This window comes from Neovison vison, chromosome 3, assembly GCF_020171115.1.
Source record: "Neovison vison isolate M4711 chromosome 3, ASM_NN_V1, whole genome shotgun sequence".
In the NCBI taxonomy this organism is placed as follows: Eukaryota; Metazoa; Chordata; class Mammalia; order Carnivora; family Mustelidae; genus Neogale; species Neogale vison.
In genome coordinates this window covers 228171633-228194110 of record NC_058093.1, presented here as the reverse complement: position 1 = coordinate 228194110, position 22478 = coordinate 228171633, and the positions used below count along the sequence as shown (strand labels likewise).

The following is a 22478-nucleotide window of genomic DNA, read 5'->3' as shown; positions in this document are numbered from 1 at the left end:
TCTTGGATTTTTTTTTTTTAACTCCCAAAGGCTAGGTACCTGAATATCCCTGTGGATCGGATGGCTGGATCCAAGGCCAACTGGTCACATCGCATCTTTATCTGGCCCCTCTGCTGCTTCCATGCCATAAATCTCAGCATCTTGTGAGGTGAGGCAGGAGAAGTACCTTCTTCAGGGAAGTGGAGAACTCGCTACACTGGACAGAAGAACCCTGATGGGCAGAGCTGAACTTGGCCTGAATCTGATAGACAATTTCTAAAACAGCTGATGTAGATGAGTTGATTTGGAAGGCCTTGAAAAAGTAGGTGATTTGACCCTATCCAGACAGAGTAAATCTTTCAGGAATCTGGGGAAAGGCTCACATTTAAAGTGTGGTACTGGCATAAAAATAGAGATATAGGCCGATGGAACAGAATCAAAGGCCCAGAAATAAACCCACATATATATGGTCAACTAATATTTGACAAGGGAGCCAAGAACAATCATTGAGGAAAGACAACGTCTTCAGTCTTCAATAAATGGCATTGGGAAAACTGAATATTCATATGCAGAAGAATGGGACAAGATCCCCACTTTATACCATTCACAAAAATGATCTCAGATGGATTAAAGACTTACATGTGAGTCCCGAAACCATAACTCTGAGAAGAAACCATAGGCTAAATGCTCCTTGGTGACTTCTTTGGATATGATACCAAAAGTAAAAGCAACAGAAGCAAAAATCAAGAGATGGAATGATACCAAATTAAGAAGCTTCTGCACAGAAAAAAAAAGCAAAAAATGAAAAAGCAACCTATAGAATGGGAGAAAATATTTGCAAATCTGATAAGACATTATCAAGTTACATAAGAAACTCTTATACAATAAACTCTTACAACCCATAGCAAATTTACAAGTTATATAAGAAACTCTTACAACTCAATAGCAAAAATCATCATCATCATCTGATTTTTAAATTGGCAGGGAACCTGAAGAGACATTTTTTCCAAAGACACAAAAATGGCCAACAGATCCATGAAAAGCTGCTCAGCATCGCTCATCATCAGGGTCATGCAAATCAAAACCACAGTGAGGCATCACTCACTCCCACTAGAATGGCTATTATCAAAAAGGCAAGACACAATGAGCTTTGGTAGGGATGTGGAAAAAAGGGAACCCCCACGCACCCCTGGCGGGAATGTAAATTGGTGCAACCACTATGGAAAACCACTATGGATGGTTCCTCAAAAAAAGTAAAACAGAACTACCCTATGATCCAGCCATTCTACTTCTAGGTATATATCCAAAGGAGATGAAACTGCCATCTTGAAGAGATATCTGTACCCCCTTGGTCATTGCAGCATTATTCATAGTAGCCAACACATGGAAACAACCTAAGTGTCGACAGATGAATGGATAGAGGAAATGTGTACACACACACACATACACACACAGTGGAATATTATTCAGCCATAAAAAGGAAGGAAATCTTGTCATTTGCAACAACATGAATAGACCCTGAGGGGCATTATGCTGAGTGAAATCAGTCAGACCCAGAAACACGGATACAGCTTGATCTCACTTATATGTGGAATCTAAAAACATCAAATGTAGAAACAGGGAGTAGAAAGGGGTTGCTAGGGGTTGGGGGCTGAGGGAAATGGGGAGATGTTGGCCAAAGGTTGAAAACTTCAAGTCATAAGATAAATAAGTTCTGGGGATCTAGTGCACAGCTAGTGACTATAGTGAACAACATTGTATTATGTACTTGAAAGTTACTGAGGGAATAAATCTTAAATATGCTCACCCCCAGAAAATTATGTGAGGTGACAGAAACATTAGCTAGTTTTATTGTGGTCATCATTTTGCAAGGCCACTTTGTGTTAAATCATTACCTTGCACACCTTAAATGTATATAATATTATATGTCAATAAAGCTGGAGAAAGCCCCAAAGGTCAACCTCTCTCACTTCAATCCTTCCTCACAGAGAAAAGATCATGTGTCCATGGAGCCTTTTTTCATGTCCCACAACCCACTGTGGGTCAGCAAAGGACGGGTGAGGGAGATGTGCAGTTGGAAGAAACCACCACGTCAGACCGTGAGTGGCCATCCTATGTGATCATGCCTTCCACCTTGAAGACCTTCCCAGGGCCTTAAAGGGAGAATGACTCTCTACAGCACAGCTTCTGACCCAGCGAATGATAGCCTGGGGCACCAAACTCAGCCAGGCCCTGATTTTTTTTTTTTTTTTTTACAAATAAAGTTTTATTGTTACATTGCCATTTCCATTCAGTTACCTGTTGTCTATAGCTGCTTCCACTCTGCTGGAAGCAGAGAGTTGCAGGCTGCATGGCCCGCCAGACCGGAAAGTTTCGTTATCTGGCCCTCCAGAGAAAAAGGTTGCCAACCCCTAGCTCTTCTGCCTCTTTGCTGTTGTTGCTCTAGTCAACCTGGGTACCTCGTATAAGTGCCTTCCTATGGGACTGGATCCCTTTGTGACTGGCTTCTTCTACTTGGCATACCAGTTTTGAGATTCATCCACACTGAAGCTCGTGTCAGAATTTCTTTCCTTTTGACAGCTGAATAATATTCCACTGGATAGAGGGCACACACTGTGTTTAGCCCTTTATCCACTGGCAGACTCTTGGGTTGATTCCACTCTGGGGCTGCAGCAAAGAGTGCTGCCTCCTGGCTAACTCTTGAGTCTCCTCCTGCAACACCTGCCTTGGTCCCTTAGCCGCCAAGGCCTTCTGTCGCCCTCTGTCGATTCCTCAAATGTATAGTGCCCCCTTCTACCTTTGGCCGGAGTACTTCCCATGCCCTCCACCTCCACCTGTTCACCCTCTTAACCCCTCCTTAGCCTTCAGTCTAAACCACTTCTGGGAACTCTCCATGACCAGACTCTCCCTAGTTCCCCCACTCACCTCCCTGCCAGCTCAAACTCGATCAGCTCGGTCTGGTCAGGAGCTCTGACAGTACCCTGCACAGCCTCGTTAGAACCTCTCATGCTGTCTGTAATTACTGACACAATCTTAGAATATTTATGTGTGGTTATGTGATTAATGTCAGATTTCATGAGACCAAGGCTATGTCTTTGCTTCCTGTTATATCCCCACTGACAAGCCTAGAGCTGAGAACGAACCACTTACATATACACATGTATATGTAAGATATACATATCTTTTATGTTTATCACAGGTTGTAATTTATAATCAGATCTGGGATCCCCTTGCACATGGTGATGAGAGCTCATGAGACACTGGCTCGAACAGTGAAGACCCTCACAGGCAGGTGCTCCTCTGACCTCCCCAAGGGGGTGATTCAGGGCAAGAGAAAGGATCAGGTGTTAGTCCTAGATGGTCTAGGACTGTGTTGCAAAAGTAACAGATGAGTCACGTGGGCTCTGTTTGCTTGAGACAGGAGGCAGGGAGAAGGTCTGAGAGTGGGGGAGGCCCCCTGAGTCCCTCTGCACACTTGCCTGGGACAGAGAGCCAGCTCTGGATAAATGCCTGAGTCAAAGGTGAATGAGTACGGCTAGTGGGGTGGGGGTCTGAAAATCCCTGAGAGCCTTTGCAATGTCGCAGGAAGCCAAAGTGAAGGTCAGGTTCAGCCAGGGCCTCTACCCTTTGTTTCCTACAGAAGCAGGGGCCAGACACTCTGTCTCTGGATGGCCTCAGCCCCCCACATGGGCCTTCACATGCTGGAAATGCAATGGAGCTCTCCCCACTGCCCCCCCATATCCTAGAGGCAAGGATCCCAGAGCAGGGGTCCAGGGCTCTGACATACAACAGGTACCAAACTCCGACTCCTTATGGTGTTTCCTAGTAAGATTATAAATTATCATTTTTAAAAAGATTTTAGTTATTTATTTGAGAGAATGAGAGAGAGAGAGAGCATGAAAGCCAAGAGGACAGACAGAGAGAGAAGCAGACTCCCCTCCAAGCAGGGAGCCCGATGCGAGGCTTGATCCCAGGACTCTGGGATCATGACATGAGCCAAAGGCAGACGCTTAACCAACTGAGCCACCCAGGCTCCCCTAAATCATCATTTCATGTTCCATGCCTTAATGGCAATTTTGTTCAAGTGTAGATATTTAAAACATGCTACCCACTTTGGGAAGCCTGTTTAGCATTTCTTCCAGTTTTAAAACACCGAGAACCTCAAAAGAATGAAGGGGACCTCGGCACTGTCAGCCTCTGAGGGTCCCTTCCGCCGGCCAGTACGTAGCTACCGAAAACTGTGTCACGCTCTGCCAGAAGCCAGATCCCCCCCAAACCAGAGTCAGGCACACACCGCACCCCACTTTGATGATGTTCCCCCCAGACGCCTACAGGCTCACCGTAAGCTTCTGTATGAAGTCCTTTGCTCTAATAGTCTAGTTGTCCACTCTCTGACCTGCCCCCAACCCCCAGCAGACCCGAACATGCCTCTTCATGGTAAGCACTAGCAGGATCCAGCACGTGCTGCCCATACAACAGCCCCTCGCCCCCCCCCCCACCCGGGGCCACTGCACACTTAAAATGCAGGGAGTCTGAACTGATAGGAGCCGGAGGTCTAATATACACACTGGGTTCTGAAGCCCTCCTAGGGAAAAAAATGCAAACTATTTCGGTGTTAATATTTTATATCGATTCTATGTTGCAATGGTAATATTGTGCCACATTCCATTAAATGACACCTATTATCAAAAGATCACTTGTTTCTTTTCACTCTCTTTAAGGCAATACTAGAAAATGTAAGGTTAGGTATGCAGCTCACACCTCCTGTCCAGGGGCAGTGCCGGCGAAGAGCCTGCCGGAGCCGGCCAGCTTTCCCCATCCAAGGCCTGACGGCAAACATTTCCAGCTTTGCGGGTCATACCCAACTCATCCGGGCGGCAGGAAAGCAGCCACAGTCAATGCATACAGGGATGAACCCGACTGCTTTGCTGCAAGTGCAGATTTGGCCCCTAGGGGATGGTTTGCTGACTCTTGCTTTAGGGAATCCCTTGCTTAAAAGGGTCATTTCTAGAACATTCCCTAGCTTAAAAAGGGTCATTTCCGGAACGTGCTATTCATTTTCCTCATGGGCTGTCGGTGAAAAGCCACCTTTCGTTCAACCGAAGAAAGAATAACACAAGTGCTTTCGAGGTTGCCCTAACGCGGGGTAGTCGGGGGGCCATGAAGCCGTCCCCTGGCAGCCCCCAGGGCTGCGCGGCCTCCTGGGCCCCCATCACACACACTTACTTGGGCGTGTGGGCCTCCTCCACACGGTGACCCAGCTGGAACTCGTGGGACTTGCTTCGATGCAGGGCCGTGAAACCCGGAATCAAGTGGATCAGCTTCCGCGAGGAGGGCGGCGGGGTCCCCGGGGGCTTCAGCTTGTTCTTCCTCCGCATGGGCGGTGTGCCGGGCGGGGTCACGGTGGTGACGATGTTGGGCGTGCGCGGCGGCGTGCGCACCGCGTGCCGCTGCCGGGGAGACGGGGGCAGGGAACGGTGGCCTGACTCCAGCGGCGGTGGCGGGCACAGGCCCGGGTAGGCGTCCACGGTGAGCCTGTCCACGTGGGTGTACACGGGGGCCCCGGGCGAGGGGCTGGCGTGACAGTAGTGCTGGACGCACTTGGTCTGGACCCTGGGGCTCTGGGAGAGGTGGGTGCGGATCCACGGGGTGGGCTCCGGGGGGCACACGGGATTGTTCTCCTTCCCGGTTTCCGTGGTGGGCCACTGGATGGTCCAGTCTTGTTTGGAAAGGTTGCCTCCTGAGTTGGAACAAGGAGCAGAGAGACAGCAGATAAGCCGGGAGACAGGCCTGGTAAGTTTACACGTTAGGCACCTGGCGGTATAGACACGTTACAGGGACTTTCCTTACAGCGTCTGCACATCACACCCCTCAGACACCACTGTGTGTGCACGTTATGCCTTATGCGCCCCAGGGCACGCCTGTTGTCCAGGCCCCGGTATTTGTTAGAACATCCTGAACAGACGGTTACCAGGTTCGCTCTGTATTATTTCTTACCACAGCATGTCAGTCTGCGATTAGCTCCCTAAAAGTTTCAGCTGAAAAAACTGGAAATAAAAGCATTGAGGGCAGGGCCGACTTTAGGTCGAGTGCGCAGCCTCCTAAGGAAATGACATCGAAGCTGGCATCGAGGACAAGAAGGGGACTGGATCACTAAGAGCCAAGGACAGAGCATGGCAGGTGTGGGGCGAGAGAGGCAGAGGAGGAGGAAAAAATCCATACAGACAGGAAGGGGTTCTTTTTTTTTTTTTTTAAGATTTTTTTTTTTTTTAATTTATTTGACAGAGAGACAACAAGAGAGGGAACACAAGCAGCCTTCACACTGAGCAGGGGCTCGATACGGGGCCTCGATCCCAGGATCGTGACCTGAGCAGAAGGCAAACTCTTAATGACCGAGCCGCCCAGGCACTCAGGGGCTCGCTCTCTGTTTTTTTTCAAGTGTTGCAACAGTCTATTAGGGAAAAAAATGGATGCTCAGTCAGGACGCCCTGCTCAGCGGGGTCTGCTGGTCCTTCTGCCTCCCACCCTGTGCTCTCTCTCTCTCTCTCTCTCAAATAAAAAATTAAATCTTTTTTTTTTTTTAAAAAAAAACTCCCCACTGTTGGGGCACCTGAGTGGATTAGTCAGTTAAGCGGCTGCCCTTTAGCTCAGGTCATGATCCCAGGATCCTGGGATCGAGCCCCATGTCAGGCTCCTTGCTCGGCAGAGAGCCTGCCTCTCCCTCTGCCTGCCGCCCTGCCTACTTGTGCTCTCTGTGTGTGTCAAATAAATAAATAAAATCTTTTTTTAAAAATCCCCACTGTCTGGGGACACCTGGGTGCCTCAGTTGGTTAAGCAGCTGCCTTCAGCTCAGGTCATGATCCCAGCGTCCTGGGATTGAGTCCCACATCGGGCTCCTTGCTTGGCAGGGAGCCTGCTTCTCCCTCTCCCTCTGCCTCTGCCTGCCACTCTGTCTGCCTGTGCTCACTCTCGCTCCTCTCTCTCTGACAAAAAAATAAATACAATCTTAAAGAAAAAAATCCCCACTGTCTGAATGCAAGCTGGGGTTTTCAGCCCCAGTATAAGTTAAACCAAAAAAATAAAAATAAAAATTTAAAAACTCAATTGTACACGAACATCTTCACTCCTTTGCCATGCTGGAATGGCAAACACCAAAGTGGTCTACATACACAGACTCTGTGCTAAGAGATACAAAGAGATATAAAAGCATAAGGGTTGGGGTGCCTGGGTGGCTCAGTGGGTTAAGCCTCTGCCTTCGGCTCAGGTCATGATCTCAGGGTCCTGGGATCAAGCCCCGCATCGGGCTCTCTGCTCAGCGGGGAGCCTGCTTCCCCCCTCTCTCTCTCTGCCTGCTGCTCTGCCTGCTTGTGATCTCTCTCTCTATCAAATAAATAAAATAAAATCTTAAAAAAAAATAAGGGTCAAATAACACCAAGTGGACAGGCTCCAAACCCATCTAAGTTAGGGTAGGCACTTTCCTAGGTCCCTTTTAGGGGTGGCTCCTCGGAGGCAGTGTGCCCAAGGTGTGGTGACAAGGAGAGGCCGAAGGGACAGGCCACCAGGACCACGGGCCAAACGCAGGGTAGTTTTAATGCCAAGGTCAGTGGGAAGCCAAAGGGAGTTTGATATGAAGTTCCTTTCTCAAAGATCTTGCATGGACAAGCAAAATCTGTGGAAGGTTCTGCAAGGCTCCTGGCGCGAGATGATGCTTGGCCCCACGTGGGTGGTGGCTGCAAAGACGGAGGGAAGTCAGTGGGGATTGCTGCATGACGAAGCAGGACCTGGCAGAAGGCTGTCAAGGGCCCTCCCATCAAGGGCCAAGGAAGTGACGAGGGGCAGAAATGAATTCCAGCTCGCGGCCGGCTAGCAATAACCATAATAATTACTATAAGGACCATAACAAGAGCTAATTTATAGAACATCTGACAGTTTACAAAGTGCTTTCATGAACACTGACTCACTGCCCCATTTTTAATTAAAACTACTCATTTGGTTATTATATATTCATTATAGAAAAATTAGAAAACTCAGATAAGGAAAAAGGCAATGTTGGTCCACAGCCTATAACCACCATCCCTATTAATATTTGGCTGTGGAGCCTGCCAGATGGTTTTTTGTGCATCTTTTTTCAAGAAATGCCATAGATCTTATTGAACGACTTGTGATCTGCTTTCTTCATTTGTTACATTCTGATTGCTTTACATCTTCTCTCATTTTTATGACTCTGTGCAAAGGGCCATTTTGGTCTCCACTTTGTAGGTAAGGACAAAGAAGCACAGAAATGAAGATGTGCCCAAGGTCACACCAGAGAGGGGGACATGCAGCAGGGGTTCAAACCCAAGGCCTGGGCCGCCTCCACAACCAGGGCCTAGGGGCAGCTGAGACAGAGGCCTGGGACTCTTCTGAGGCCCCCAAGCCATCATGGATGAGCCAAATGGGAACAGAAACTGGAACGAGGGCTCATTTCTGACATGGGTCTCCCTTTTCCCTTCTCCCAGCCTTTGACAGAACATTCTACCAAAGTCACCATCACTATGGTGGTATGTAAAGCTCTAAATACAGACAAACATACTATTAGCCCTGTGACAATGAGCCAGCTCTTGAGTCTCATGACTTGGCCCTCTGTCTGGCTACCCACTTATTGGCTGTGTGGCCTTGGACACTTGTCTGACCTCTCTGAGTCAGCTTTATCAGCTGTGAAATGGGACAACAATGGGACATGCCTCTGGGGAACGGAATGAGGGGAAATGTGATAGCACCAGTGATGTGCTTAAGACAGCCCCAGTGATGTGCTTACTTAGCCCAGCACCTGACACACGGCAGCGGACTGTGCATATTGGGACTCTCAACACCGTGGTGATAAGGGGCTATCTCCCGTTTAAAGAATGTGCGCTCCTTTAAAGAATGTGCGGTCTTGCTGAGAAGTGCAGCCATCGCCCAGCGCACTTCTCAGAAGCTACCGCCGGGGGCGCTGAAGAGCTCTGAGAGCCGGGGGCGGAAAGAATCCGGCCCACATCAGTTTCTCCATCTCCCAGCAAGCTTTGGATTGGTGCAGTTGCTCAGGGAATACAACAAACTCATGGTTTAAACAAACCTAAGACATGTTTAAGGGACTAAACCTATGTTTTAAGTCATTCATCATATCCTGCACCCTAAGGCCACAGAAAAGTACTGTAGGCATTATTACTATAAATATATATATATATATATATAGCAATGTATTTTTGCTATAATATTATTATAGCAAATATATTTATTGCTATAATTATATGATAGCAAATATATATTATTGCTATAATTATATATTATATGTAGCAACAAATATAATTATAGATACATTTATACATTTATATAAAAATTATATTATATATATTTATATTAAAAAGCAATATATAATTATAGCTGTTGCCCCTATCCCGTGGAAACTGGGAGAGAATATGGGATTGGGACTCTGGGAGATCTGGCTTACAGCCCTGATTCCACTCTTGATAGAGATCTGTGACCTCAGGTAAGTTCCTTGACTTCTCTGAGCCTCAGTCTTGGGGTCTATAAAATGAGAATGATCATGGTTCCCTTGGGGGATACAGTGAGGAAGAAATGCATTCATTCATCCATCTGAGTAGTTCACAAATGTTTCGATGCCTCTCATGTACCAGGCACTGTTCCAGGCATCAGGATAGAGCAATGAATACAAATGAAGACCAAGGTCCCTATCCTCGCAGGGCACACGTTCTTAGTGGGGAAACAGAGTAAAAGGGGAATGAACAAAGAGATGGCATATATATTATCCATTAGATGCCATATAAAATATATTGTCTATAATATATGAGTGGTAGTGCTATGGTGGGAAAAAAGTGGGCACTGGGGCTGGGGGAAAATGCTGGGGGACTACTGCAGTCAGATAAGGGTAAGGAGGTGACAATGGACAAGAGCAAATATGGCAGTGAGTGAGAGAAAATGAGTCACGCCATCGGCACAGAGCCTGGATGACGCAGACCAATGGGCAGATGACTGAGGGGGACTAAGACATCTACTCTGGATGCCTGGGACTCATCCAATTTGCTCCTGGTGCTCACTGTGCCCACCCCTGGAGTTGGGTGTGTGCCTCTCCCCATCCTCAAGATGCTCCCAGTCTGGTGCAGAGACTGACAATGAAATGAGCTCGCACTACAATTTTGCTCCCATATTGACCCGAACGAAGTGAACTCGAATGCTTGGATGTAATTGTTCCCAGCAGCCCAGGCACACCAGGCAAAAGGTAGAAACACCCCAATGACCATTGATCTGTCAGACAGATACACCAAATGCTGTGTGTCTCTACAATGGGATATTATTCTGCCATAAGAAAGAACGAGGTGCTGACACATGCTACAACTGGGATACACCTCAAACATATTATGTTAAGTCACAGAAACCACACATGAGAAGCCACATTGTGTGTGATCCCATTTGTGAAGGGCCCAGGATAGGGAAATATACAGAGACAGAAAGCAGATCGGTGGCTGCCAGAAGCTGGGGGCAGGGACAGGGGGAATGGGAAGCAACTGTTTCATGGGTACAGGTTTCCTTTTGGGGTGATAAAAATTGGGGGGAACTTAACAGAGGCGGTGGTGGCACCATATTGTGAATGCACTAAATGCCATGGAACTGTTCTCTTTAAAATGGCCATTGTTCTGTGAGCTTCACCTCGAGGAAGTAAATAAGGCAGTACCCACAACGGGGAACAGGGAATCTGATGTCATAGAACACGCTGGTGTGTGAGAGCAGAGGCCAGGAATCTAGCTCCTGGGAGAGGAGTAGGGAAAGGTATCCTGGAGGAGGTGGCATCAATGGCCCGACCTTGAGGTTGAAGGAGAACTCACCAGGAAAGCAATGGAGTCAAGAGTGGAGGGAGATGGGTGGAGACCCGACAGCAGGGTCAAGGCCAGGAGATGACCGAACAGGGTGAGTATGGAGGATTACAAGGAGCTCACTGTGGCTGCAGCTATCTGGAGGGAAGAAGAAATGCAAGCCCACGCCAGAAAGAAGGGCAAAGGAGAACCATCTGCAGACTTGCTCTCCTGGGTGCAGGAGGATATTGAGAGGGAGAGGTCAACATGACCGATCCCCTGCGGCTAAACTTCCCAAAGGGATGTGGTCTCCTGTAGGTCATCACGCACCTATAAGCTAAAGGCTGAGACCTCAGTCCTGCAGTCATGCCAAGGGAGGGACCAGCACTTCCCCCAACCATAAACAACCATAGCCAAGTTCCTGTCCGGCCATACTACCATATTCACGAGACTTGGGCCCCCAAACTCCTGCTCACACCAAGGGTAGGGACGGCTCTCCCAGTGGGCAAAGTGGTATGGGGCTGGAGGCCAAGGTTCTACCCATGATATCACTGTTATCCCAGCCCCTGGTCACATAGGGCGAGGGCTGGTGTTCCCTCATCGTGTGACTTAAAAATCCGTCCATTTGCCAGCAAGTTTGCTGGAGCCCAGAGTGCTGGCCCTGTCCCTGTCCCTTTGTGATCAAAGTGGGCACAGGCTGTGTGGGAAACCAATCTTTTTTTTTTTTTTTTAATTCCAGTTTCGTTAACACACAGTGTTATATTGGGTTCAGGCAGACAATAGAGTGATTCAGCCCTTCCATACATTACCCAGTACTCATGCTCACAAGCACTCTCCTCCATCCCCATCTCCTATCTCCCCCACGCCCCCCACCACCTCCCTTCTGGTAACCATCGGTTTGTTCTCTGCAGTTGAGAATCTGTTGCTTGTTTTGTTTTGTTTTGGTTTCTCTCTCTCTCTCTCGTTTCCCTGGCTCATTTTTTTTTTATTTCTTTAGTTCCACATGAGTGAAATCATATGGTATTTGTCTTTCTCTGACTGATTTATTTCACTTAGCATTATACTCTCTAACTCCAATCACGTTGTTGCAACTGGCAAGACTTCATTCTTTCTTATGTCTGAGTAATATTACATTGTATACATATATGCCACATTGTCTTTATCCATTCATCAGTCGATGGACACTTGGGCTGCTTCCATATTTTGGCTGTTGTAAATAATGCTGCTATAAACACAGGGATGCATGTAGCTCTTTGAATTAGTGTTTTTGTACTCTTTGGATAAATACCCAGTAGTGTGATTGCTGGATCATAACGCCGTTCTATTTTTTAACTTATCCATCCCATGGCCCTAAACTACAGGACAGGGAGGGGAGGTAATGAGCACATCACCCACTGCCTGGCTCCCGCAGAAGGAAGAGAGACAGCTCCGGGTTTGGGAGACTCACTTTCCAAATCGAAAGAACAAGAACGGGTTCTAAACAAACATGGAGCAAGGAAGCAGCCGTTTTATATGCACCGAACACCTGAACTTTGCAACATGATGCTTGGAAATTAACTTGCTCTGACCTCACCTCACTCTGACTCAGCCACTTCAACTATAAAACAGGAATCACAGCAGCGCTTTCCCCCAGGACTGGTCTGAAGATTAAATAAGACAATGCAAGGAGAGCAGTTAGCGTATCTCTGGCCCGCAGCCAATGTTGCATAAATGTTCATGTAAGATGGGAATAAAACCATCTATTTCATACGATACTGGGGGGGATTAAATGAGATAAGCATGTAAATCGACACGCATTCAGTGACTATATCCCTGACCTTGCCCTATAGAAAGCAAACCCATGAAGCAAAAGCCAATGAATGAGTCCTTATGGCAGTTACATTCTATCCAACCAAAAACAAACAAACAAAAAAGCTGAAATCCTAGCCCTTGGGACCCATGAGTGGGACCTTATTTGCTAAAAGGTTCTTTGCAGATGTGATCAAGGTAAGATGAGGGAACCCCGGTTGGGGGGGTAGGGCGTCCTAAATTCAATGATTGGTGTCCTTATAAGAAAAGAGAGAACCCAAAGGAGAGACCATGTGAACACAGAGGCAGAGATTAAAGAGATGCAGGTACAAACCAAGGAAAGCCAGAGATCACCAGAAAGCCCCAGGAGCTAAGAGAGGGGCCTGGCACAACTTCTGCCCCCAAGCCTTCTGACGGAGCTTAGCCCTGCCAATATCTTGGTTTGAAATGTGAAGCCCTCAGAACCGTGAGAAAATACATTCCTGCTGCTTAAAACCACCTGCATTAGGGTGGCTTTGTTAGAGCGACCCTAGGAAATGAAGACAGACCTCAGCCAGGAGCCAGGGATGCTTACTAACTAAAGACTGGGGAGTCATGATATAAAAGGAAGCATTTGGAGAGCACCTGCCGGACTCGGGATTCAGTGCTCATCTTACCTGCCCCGTAAGGTACGTTCTATTGGCCCATATTCTAAATGAGCTCTGGATGAGTGACAGGACGTGGCTAATGTCCCATAGTGGGTAATGAACCTATACCTTTCTCTCCCATCTTTGTCACAGGGCATTCTGCCATTGAGCCGGCCTAAAACCACCAAAGCCTGAAAGTTCCTCCAAACACACACACACACACACACCTTCCCCCACCAGGTTCAAGGAAGCATCGAGGTACCCTCCAAGAATCCCTCCACTAAAGTTGTTTTAAGTCTGAAAGATGAAAAGAGAGCGGGCACAGCTCTAGCCCTGCCAAATTGCCCTCTCCATCAATTACTCTTCCTCTCCACCCCTACGTTTCAAAATCAGAAGTTTGGAAATGAAGAAGCCAAGTGCCTCATTTCATTACCCAAATTGTCAGCTGCTCAATTGACAGGGATAGGCTTCTCTCTGCAGAGGCTTCAGAAGTGCTTTCACTGATGGGCTGTATTATAACAACTCTTCCCTTCTCTCTTTTGATCCTCTTTTTAATAAAGTCGGAGGGAAAAAGGTAATTTTTCATTTTAAATAGGGAAGGTGTGGCACCAAGGTGCTCTGGGGGTTATTAATCGTGGCTCTCGCTATCTTGTCATCCGTTTCTAGAAAATCATTTTATTTCAAGTCTTGAAATGGGCGGGGAGAAGGGAATAGGTTTTAAGAAATGAAAGGTCTGAGAATTGATTAAAGACATTTCAAGGTGTAAGGGTTTTTCTTCTGACATTCTCCGATAAGGGACTAAGAGAAATAAAAGCCATTCTCGAGGGAGAAAATGCTGTCAGAAAGTCTAGGCAAGTGTCTAACTTTTTTGTCCCTTCCCATTAAAATTTATAAACAGGCAAATGTGTGACTTCGAACTCGTCTGAATTTCAGAGCCAGCAGCAGAATGCAGAGATGCTTGAGCCGTTCAGAGGCAGAGGGGAAAGTCTGCAATTTCAGCATCGTCACTGCTTGTAATTTTCATGACTATTTCAAAGCACCTGTTTGTTGAATCCTTCCAACTTCCTAAGAGAAATACAACTTTCAGATGTGGGCTGCAGAGATTAGATTGAAGTCATCGGGGGAACAACCGAAAAGTTTTTACTTTAATCTTCCTAAGTCTGCGGCAAGAGACAGAACTTCTGGATGTTGGTTGAAAATGTTTCGCTGGAGTCATTGGTAAAGGGAAAAAAAAGTAACAATAACAATCATTATTCACACTAATGATACTTACTATTTATTGAGAACTATGTGTCAGATAGTGTTCTAAGTATTTTGTATGCATAACTTCACATTATCCTCATCAGCCCCGGGGAAGAAAATTCTGCTCTCGTCTCCATTTCACGGTGGAGGAAGTAGGAGATGATCTGAGAGACTGGGTTGCCCAAGATCCCACAGCTAGCAAGTGGCAGAGTGGGATTTCCAGGCCAGGTCTCTATCCCTCACCTTCATGGCCTTCCAGGATACCCTCCAGAAATGAGAAAACCATCCAGAAAGCCCTTGAAAGGCTGAACCGTTTTACACAGACCTACCAGGTCAGCACCAGGAGCAGTACTGTCTGACCTGTCTGACCTGACTGTCTGACCCTTTAAAAGTCAACTAACGATGACACTTGTTTTAGGGCACAATCCCTGAAAGAGTGAAACCTGAAATCTAGGAAGAATTTCAAGTTTCTAGCGGTACTTGCAAAAAGAAGCAAATAAGGACAAATGAAAAACACAGTTGCCAAAGCAATTCAACACTGGCAAGAATCTTAATGTAAGACCTCATTAATGAGCTTGACATCTGGCCGAGCCGTGGGTCCCGCTGGGCCCTGTTCTCCCCAACCCCGGCGTCCCCAAGCAGAACCAAACAAAGGCACTGACCCCAGTCTGTGCAGGTCATCTAGGAGAAGGGACCGGGCTGGGAGCTTGGGCTCTGACCCAGTAATGCCTCTCAGGCCCTACTCTCTACAGCATTTCCAAGTTTTTTACCCACCAAAGATCCAGGGAGATCAACCTTCAGTCACAAAATTCGGGGGAACTTTCCTGTTCTAACAAAGTTCTTTTTTTCCTAAAACCGGGTATACTTCGCATTAACCATTTTAAAAAGCAGAATTCGGTGGCATTTTTTACATTCACGATGTTGCCTCTATCCATTCGAAAAATCTGTCATCACCCCAAAAGAGAATCCCATGCCCATGAAGCAGCCACTCCTCCCCCCCGCCCCCCATTCTCCCAGCCCCTGGGGAACCACTAATCTGTCTACTGTCTCTCTGGGTTTACCTATTCTGGATTTTTCATATAAATGAAGTCATACAATATGTGACCTTGTGTAACTGGCTTCTTTCACTTAACACAATATTTTCAAGGCTTATCCATGGTGTAGGGTATATCAGAATCGTATTCCTTTTTGTGGAATTCAGTGAGGTTCTGAACCTCACTGACTGTCCTCATCACAAGGCAACTCTAACGTCCCAACGTCCCAACTAACATCCCAACGTGGATGGACATTTACTGGCTTTTGCCTATTATGAACAGGGCTGCTAAGAACATTGGCATTACAAGTATATGAACAACTGCTTTTCAGTTCTTTGGGGGAAAGAGCCAGGAGCAAAATTGCTGAGTCCCGGGGTAAACTACTGTGTTTAACCTTCTGAGAAACTGGGGCGCCTGGGTGGCTCATTGGGTTAAAGCCTCTGCCTTCAGCTCAGGTCATGATGTCGGGTTTCTGGGTTCGAGCCCCGCATCGGGCTCTCTGCCCAGCAGGGAACCTGCTTCCCTTCCTCTCTCTCTACCTGCCTTTCCGCCTACTTGTGATCTCTGTCTGTCAAATAAATAAATAAAATCTTAAAAAAAAAAAAAACAACCAAAACCTTCTGAGAAACCACCAAACTTTCCCACAGCAGCTATTCCATTCACATTCCCACTAGCAATGTACAAGGGTTCTGATATCTACACATGCTAGGCTGCTCGTTATTTTACTCCGATGACGATGATTGCCATCCCAGGGAACATGTAACAAAGCACTTTTTATAAAAACCGTGGTTAAAGTTTGCCGAGTGCTTGCTGCAGCTACGCTCCCTCTCATCCTCATGCCTTCTTGCATTTAATTCTCTTTAACAATCTTGTGGGCTTGGTGAGGGCTTGGAAAGGGTGAAACACTCGCCCAAGGCCAAGATATAAACTCTGATAATCTGACCCCAAAGCATGGTTCTCTCGGCGGCCACATGGCATACAGCACATCTGAATTAATCCCCACAGCCACCCAAGGGGAGGCCCAGTATCAGCCCCATCTTTCAGATGGAGAAACTGAGTCTCAGAGTAGAGCAGGGACCCTCCCTATGCCCACCCATGGACAAAGCTCCAGGTCTATCCCACTCTGAACCTCATGGTGTTTTGCCCCCACCTTGTAAATACTCTTTGACAATATTCAGTGTTTTCATTGTCAAGAACAATTAAAATTGTGACTGGGCTGCTTCCTGCCTCCAGAATGAAGAGAGCAACTGTGACCATCTGTTGGGCATTTTCAACTGAAAACAACCTTCCTGGTTAATATCACAGTTAGAATCTGCATGGGGAATGGTGCGGTAAAACGCACGCCAGACAGTCTTGTGGTTGGGGCGTTTGACAGAGCAGCCAGCAGCAAGCTCTGTTCAGTGTTGAAGCCCCAATTCACACGAGTCCAGATTTCAGGGCTCGAGGGTAGAGGCAATATTCAGGGTAACATCTACAACATCTGCGTTGTTGGTAGTAACGGGGTCTGACTTTGGATCCTACAGTCTCATTGGAACCATGGTTCTGAACCTCACTGACTGTCCTCATCACAAGGCAACTCTAACGTCCCAACATCCCAACTAACGTCCCAACGTGGATGGCGAGCAGAGGAAACGGCAGAGTGTACCGGACCAACCTCGGGGATACCCGGGATCCAGGCGGCTGCAGGCACAGCCCTGCCCCCCTTCCTACAATGCCAAGCGCATCAGTCACTACCTCCACCCTCCTCCGCTCCGTCCTCCCCACCTCCCTACTCAGTGCGATTATTTTGTTATATAGTCAATTCTTGTTATTTGCAGCCATTACGTTCTATGAAGATGCTGCAAACACTGAACCTTTGCTCCTCGTGGAAATAATGAGGTTAGATTCCTAGAAGCCTCCACCACATTTTGTCAACGGATTCATAGGTCATCCTATTTTTATGTGGGTTTTTGTCTAAAGGCATCTTGTGTCATATAGATAGCCGATTCATTAACAGCAAACTCAGCAGCCAGCAGCGCTACCACTTGAGATGGAAAGCCGGAACAAACCTTATGTAACAATGTCTTTTTCTCCATAAGGCATGTGGCAGCCTTCCTGTGTTCAGACGGCACCTCGGCCCTGTGCTCGGTGTCATCTCAAACAGTGAAATCACCAACCAAAAAAAACCACAGAAACTGTGAAAAACATGGCACTAAATTCAAGACCACCGAAAGGACTCTAGTTCACACTATGAGAGCTGAAACGAGAAGGCAGAACATCACCTTTTTGGACCTCAGCTGAGGACGTAAGCGTCAGATGACTCAAATTTTTCACCAGTCTGTACATACAGGTATTGATTTGGGGGGGTTCAAATACATTTTAGCCAGTACGAGAATCTGCAGATATGGAATTCAAGAATGATGAAGATTGACTGGATTTACCTGTTTCTTTTTTTTTTTCTTAAGATTTTATTTATTTATTTGACAAAGAGAGAGATCACAAGTAGGCAGAGAGGCAGGCACAGAGAGAGAGAAGGGAAGCAGGCTCCCTGCTGAACAGAGAGCCCAATGTGGGGCTCGATCCCAGGACCCTGGGATCATGACCTGAGCCAAAAGCAGAGGCTTAACCCACTGAGCCACCTAGGTACCCCTGGATTTATCTGTTTCTTTATAATCTGTCTTCCCACTAAAATACAAGGTCTGAGAGGGCAGGGACCCAGGCTTTCTTACCACGGTGTTTGCTCAGCACCAAGCACAGTGCCTGGCAATAAACAAATACAGATTTTTTTTTTTTTTACAACACATGTGTATATCACATCATCATGTGGTACACTTGAAACCCATGCAATGCTATTTGTCAATTATATCTCAAGAAAGCTGGAAAAGTTTAATAAATACAGATATTTTTATTATGGTACCTAAATGATATGTTGCTTCAACACATATTAGGGAAATGATTCAATTCTTGAACATTCATAATTCCTAACTGCCACAATTAATGCTATCAGTTGTACCACCTATCCTGAATTCAGGCAAGAAATGAGGTGGGAAATTGCCATGCCTTAGCCAAAATACCATGCATGCCTGGGGTTGTCCTGAGCAGATGAAGTCTTGGGAAATAAAGGTCTGGTGACCCAAGGAAACAGGTAGAAGATGTCCTTATCTCAAGGCTGTCTCCCTTTGGCTCTACATCCTTTGAGAAACAGCATGCCTTGGGCCGCCTACCCCCTCCCCCAGCTTCAGCTCTCTGCAAAGAACGGGCAAATGGGCTGCCCCACCCGTGGGCCTGGGAGGAAGAAGAAGAAGGTAGAAGCTGGGGAGGCCCACCCGGCTCAGCTCAGCTCTGAGGGCTACAGCAGGGAAGAGTCCACACCAGCAGAACCTACATTGGAAAAGATGACCTCTGAGACTCTTCTAATTCCAGAACTCACCTCCCTTTGAGTGACAGGCACGATATTAGTTTTTTTAACCTCCTGTGTTGGCAAATTCAAGAAAGCCAAAAGCAGCATTAGATCACCTTAGGTGCTGCAAAGCACCTTATTTTTATCTCCAGACAACTGGGTTGGAGAGCAGCTTTTCCCAAACTTCGTGTTTTCTCCCTTGCCATGTGGATTGAGTATGACCAGCATCTGCCTCACTTTCTCACCCAACTGCCCTCTCCAGGGACAATGTTTGTGAAGGTTTGCAGCCTGGTGCAGCAGGAGGTAAATTTTTTCAGGTTATACTCACAATCTTGACCCAGAGGTGGAGATAAACGCAGATGCCTCCAAGAAAAAGGGTGTTGCGTAAACTTTTATTATCCTTCACCCCTGTTAAAGGCGGACACCTCCCTGGGCATCAGGGGGCTTCTCTAAGACGTCTAGGTTTAGCACTTCCTGAGATAACTGCTTGCCACAGGACAAGAGAACACAGCTGGGTTTGGATCCCAGCTTCACCACTCCCTAGCTGTGTGACCTGAGGTATGTTGCTTGACCTCTCTGAGCTGCCGTTTGTACACCTACAACTGAATGATAAAAGTACCCATTATATAGGTTGTTTGGAGAATTTGTGAATAAAGTGTCTCGTGAACAGTCGGCCTGCCTTCACTGTTACTATCACTGCTACTGTTAGCAGGAATTCTGTTCCCAGCAGCAGGCAACTATGCCTAGATATCTTTAGATGAGACACCCACTATGTACAAGGCACTTGGATCCACAAGGTAGACGGTTTCTTCAGCCACACAGAGCTCACACCCCACAAACCACATTAAAATGAAGACTCTGCAGGAAAGTAAAACAAAATTGTTCATTAATAATTTGTATATTGGGGGCGCCTGGGTGGCTCAGTGGGCTAAAGCCTCTACCTTCAGCTCAGGTCATGATCCCAGGGTCCTGGGATCAAGTCCCGCATTGGACTCTCTGCTTAGCAGGGAACCTGTTTCCCCCTCTCTCTCTGCCTGCCTCTCTGCCTACCTGTGATCTCTGTCTGTCAAATAAATAAACAAAATCTTAAAAAAATAATATTGATTACACATCGAAATGGTCCCTTTTTGGAAATACTGGGTTCTGTAAAATATATTATAAAACTTCATGTCATTCCTCATAAGGTTAAACACAGACTTACTCCCATAATCCAGCAACTCCAGTCCTAGGTACAGACCCAGAAGAACAGAAAACAGGGCGCCAAACAAATATTGGAGGTACAAATATCTGTACACCTGTGTTCACAGCAGCATACCTCACTGTCTCTAAAAGACAGATACAACCAAGTGTCCAAGATGCATGAAAGGATCCACAAAATGTATTAAAGCCATGCGGTAGAACAGCACTCAGCCATAAAGGGAAAGACGTATTGATGCATTCTTGCGCCTGGATGAATGCTGACATTCACAAACCTTGAACATGCTGCTAAGTGAAACAAGCCAGAAACCAAAAGGACACATGGTATTCAAATTTTCCCCTTAAATGTGGTATCCACCATAGTTAACTCCAGAAGCAGAAGGGAGGTTAGCAGGGGCTGGGGTTGCTTCATAGGTCCAGTTTTAGGGAGATGACTGAAATGAGATCAAGGGAGGGGTGGTGGTGGTGATTATGTGGGTGTGAATGAACTTCAAGCCACTTTTAACATAGTTAAAATGGTCAATTTTCTGCTATGTGCATTTAACACAATAAAAAAAAATACTGCCACCTGTTTCTTGGTATGTTTTTAATTTTTTTTTAAGATTTTGTGTATTTGAGAGAGAGAGTACAAGCACAGAGGGAGAGGGAAAGCGGGAAGCCGACTCCCCGCTGAGCAGGAAACTGACACGCGGCTCAATCCCAGGACCCTGAGATCATAACCCAAGCTGAAGACAGATGCTTAACCAAGTGAGCCACCCAGGAGCCCATCTTTGTAGGTGTTTTAAAAGAGTAACCAGAAACGTTAGATTACATACATGGCTCGCCTTATCTCCCCCTTGAGACATACAATGTCCCATGTGGGTCTAGAAGAAGAGGCAGACACTAAATGCAGGATCACGCTTCCATCATTTAGTTAGAACAGAAAAGAAGGAGCTGAGGGCTGGGGAGAAGTTTTCCAAGAGGAATCTTTGAGCTGGGGTCTGGCGGATGTGCGATGATGAAGCAGGCAAAGAAACAGGGCAAGTGTCCCCGCTGGAACCAGCACGTGTGTCAGGAGGGGACCCGCCGGAGGAAATGCGAGGGGCTAGTGGGGCCAGGGTGGGCAGGAACTGAGCCAGGAGAGGTGGGCAAGGACCTACGGGCCAAGGCAGGGATTTGAGGACGTACCCAGAGCACGGCGCGATTCGTGCTCCCACATCCCTGCTGACCGCCCCTCAGAAGCTGAGCCCATAGCACTTAAACAGCGGATCTGTCCATGTCTGCAGGTTAGCCGTAAACTTCTGGAGGCCACGTCCTGGCACCAGTAAATGTTTGCAGGCTTGATCTGGAAGCGGCCGACACACGTGGGTGCATCCCTATAGCCCCTAACCTTTCCCCTGCACCCAGCCTGCCCCTGGAGCCCAAACACCGTGTTGGCCATGCTTCCAAAGGATATTTCTGAAAGCAGATGCTGCCAAGCCCAGAGATAGAGGGCAAATGCATAACTAAAAATGTCCCCCCGCCCAGGTCTAAACAATGATTAAACCTCCTACACTAATAAAAATCACAGACCAAGAGGAAAACAAGCTTGGCTGGATATTAGCAATGTTGATGCTCCATGCGAGAGCCTTCTACCCCCAGTGACTACCCCAGGGGGACAGTCTGATGCTGACAAATAAAGCGCCAAGCTTGAGCAGTCCAGTTGCTTACTTGTGGAGCACTGACTACGGAGCGAGCGAGCACGGGGAGGTGTTGGAAGTCTCAGCTTCCAGCCAGCTGTATCTGGACCAGAACTCCTGTCTCCGATCAGGAATGCCTACTCTCCCATCGCAGCAGGAACTTCTGGCTATCGTTCAAACAATCGTCAATACGGTTCATGAGGAAACTAACATATTTTTAAGGACCTACTATGCTCCAGGAGCCACGCAGACACCTTTCCCATACTATCTCATTTTACTTCTTAGAGCTACATCATTCACAGGGTACAGATGAGACTTGGGGGGGGGTGTACGGAGGGTCCTAGTTTTACTTGGTCTAAAGCTATATAGCTGTTATTAAAAAGAGCCAAATTATAAACCCAGGGCTCCTCCTTAACCCTCTTGTGGTGAAGGGGCATAAGGAAGAAGAAAGTGAAGTTCAACTCACCAAAAATAAATAAATAAATAGATAGATAAAGAGGCAGAAAATTGGGGAAAGCACAGGAATGAGAACTAGCCCCCCAGACCCCCTGCGGACCCCTTACGTGAGCAGTATCAGCAGATAGGGGAGCAAAAGGGGTAATGGCTAACATATTTCTGACATAGAAATGACAAAGTAAAATCCACTTCATTTAAGCAATAAAATGGTTTCACAAGTGGCTAAACTCAATAAGTATTTCAATAAATATTGACGGAGCGCTACTGTGTGCTGGTGGCTGTGGGCTCTG

At 46.9% G+C, this 22478-nt stretch overlaps 1 protein-coding gene across 1 annotated transcript in view; it reads right to left on the bottom strand.

Moving 5' to 3' along the window:
* The window catches only part of KSR2 (kinase suppressor of ras 2), a 393208-nt gene that overhangs the window by 223121 nt on the left and 147609 nt on the right, over window positions 1–22478 (bottom strand). Inside the window, exon 4 of the mRNA XM_044244186.1 lies at window positions 5206–5719. Within this exon, the coding sequence (XP_044100121.1) occupies window positions 5206–5719 (514 nt within the window). The remainder of the gene's footprint in view (window positions 1–5205; window positions 5720–22478) is intronic.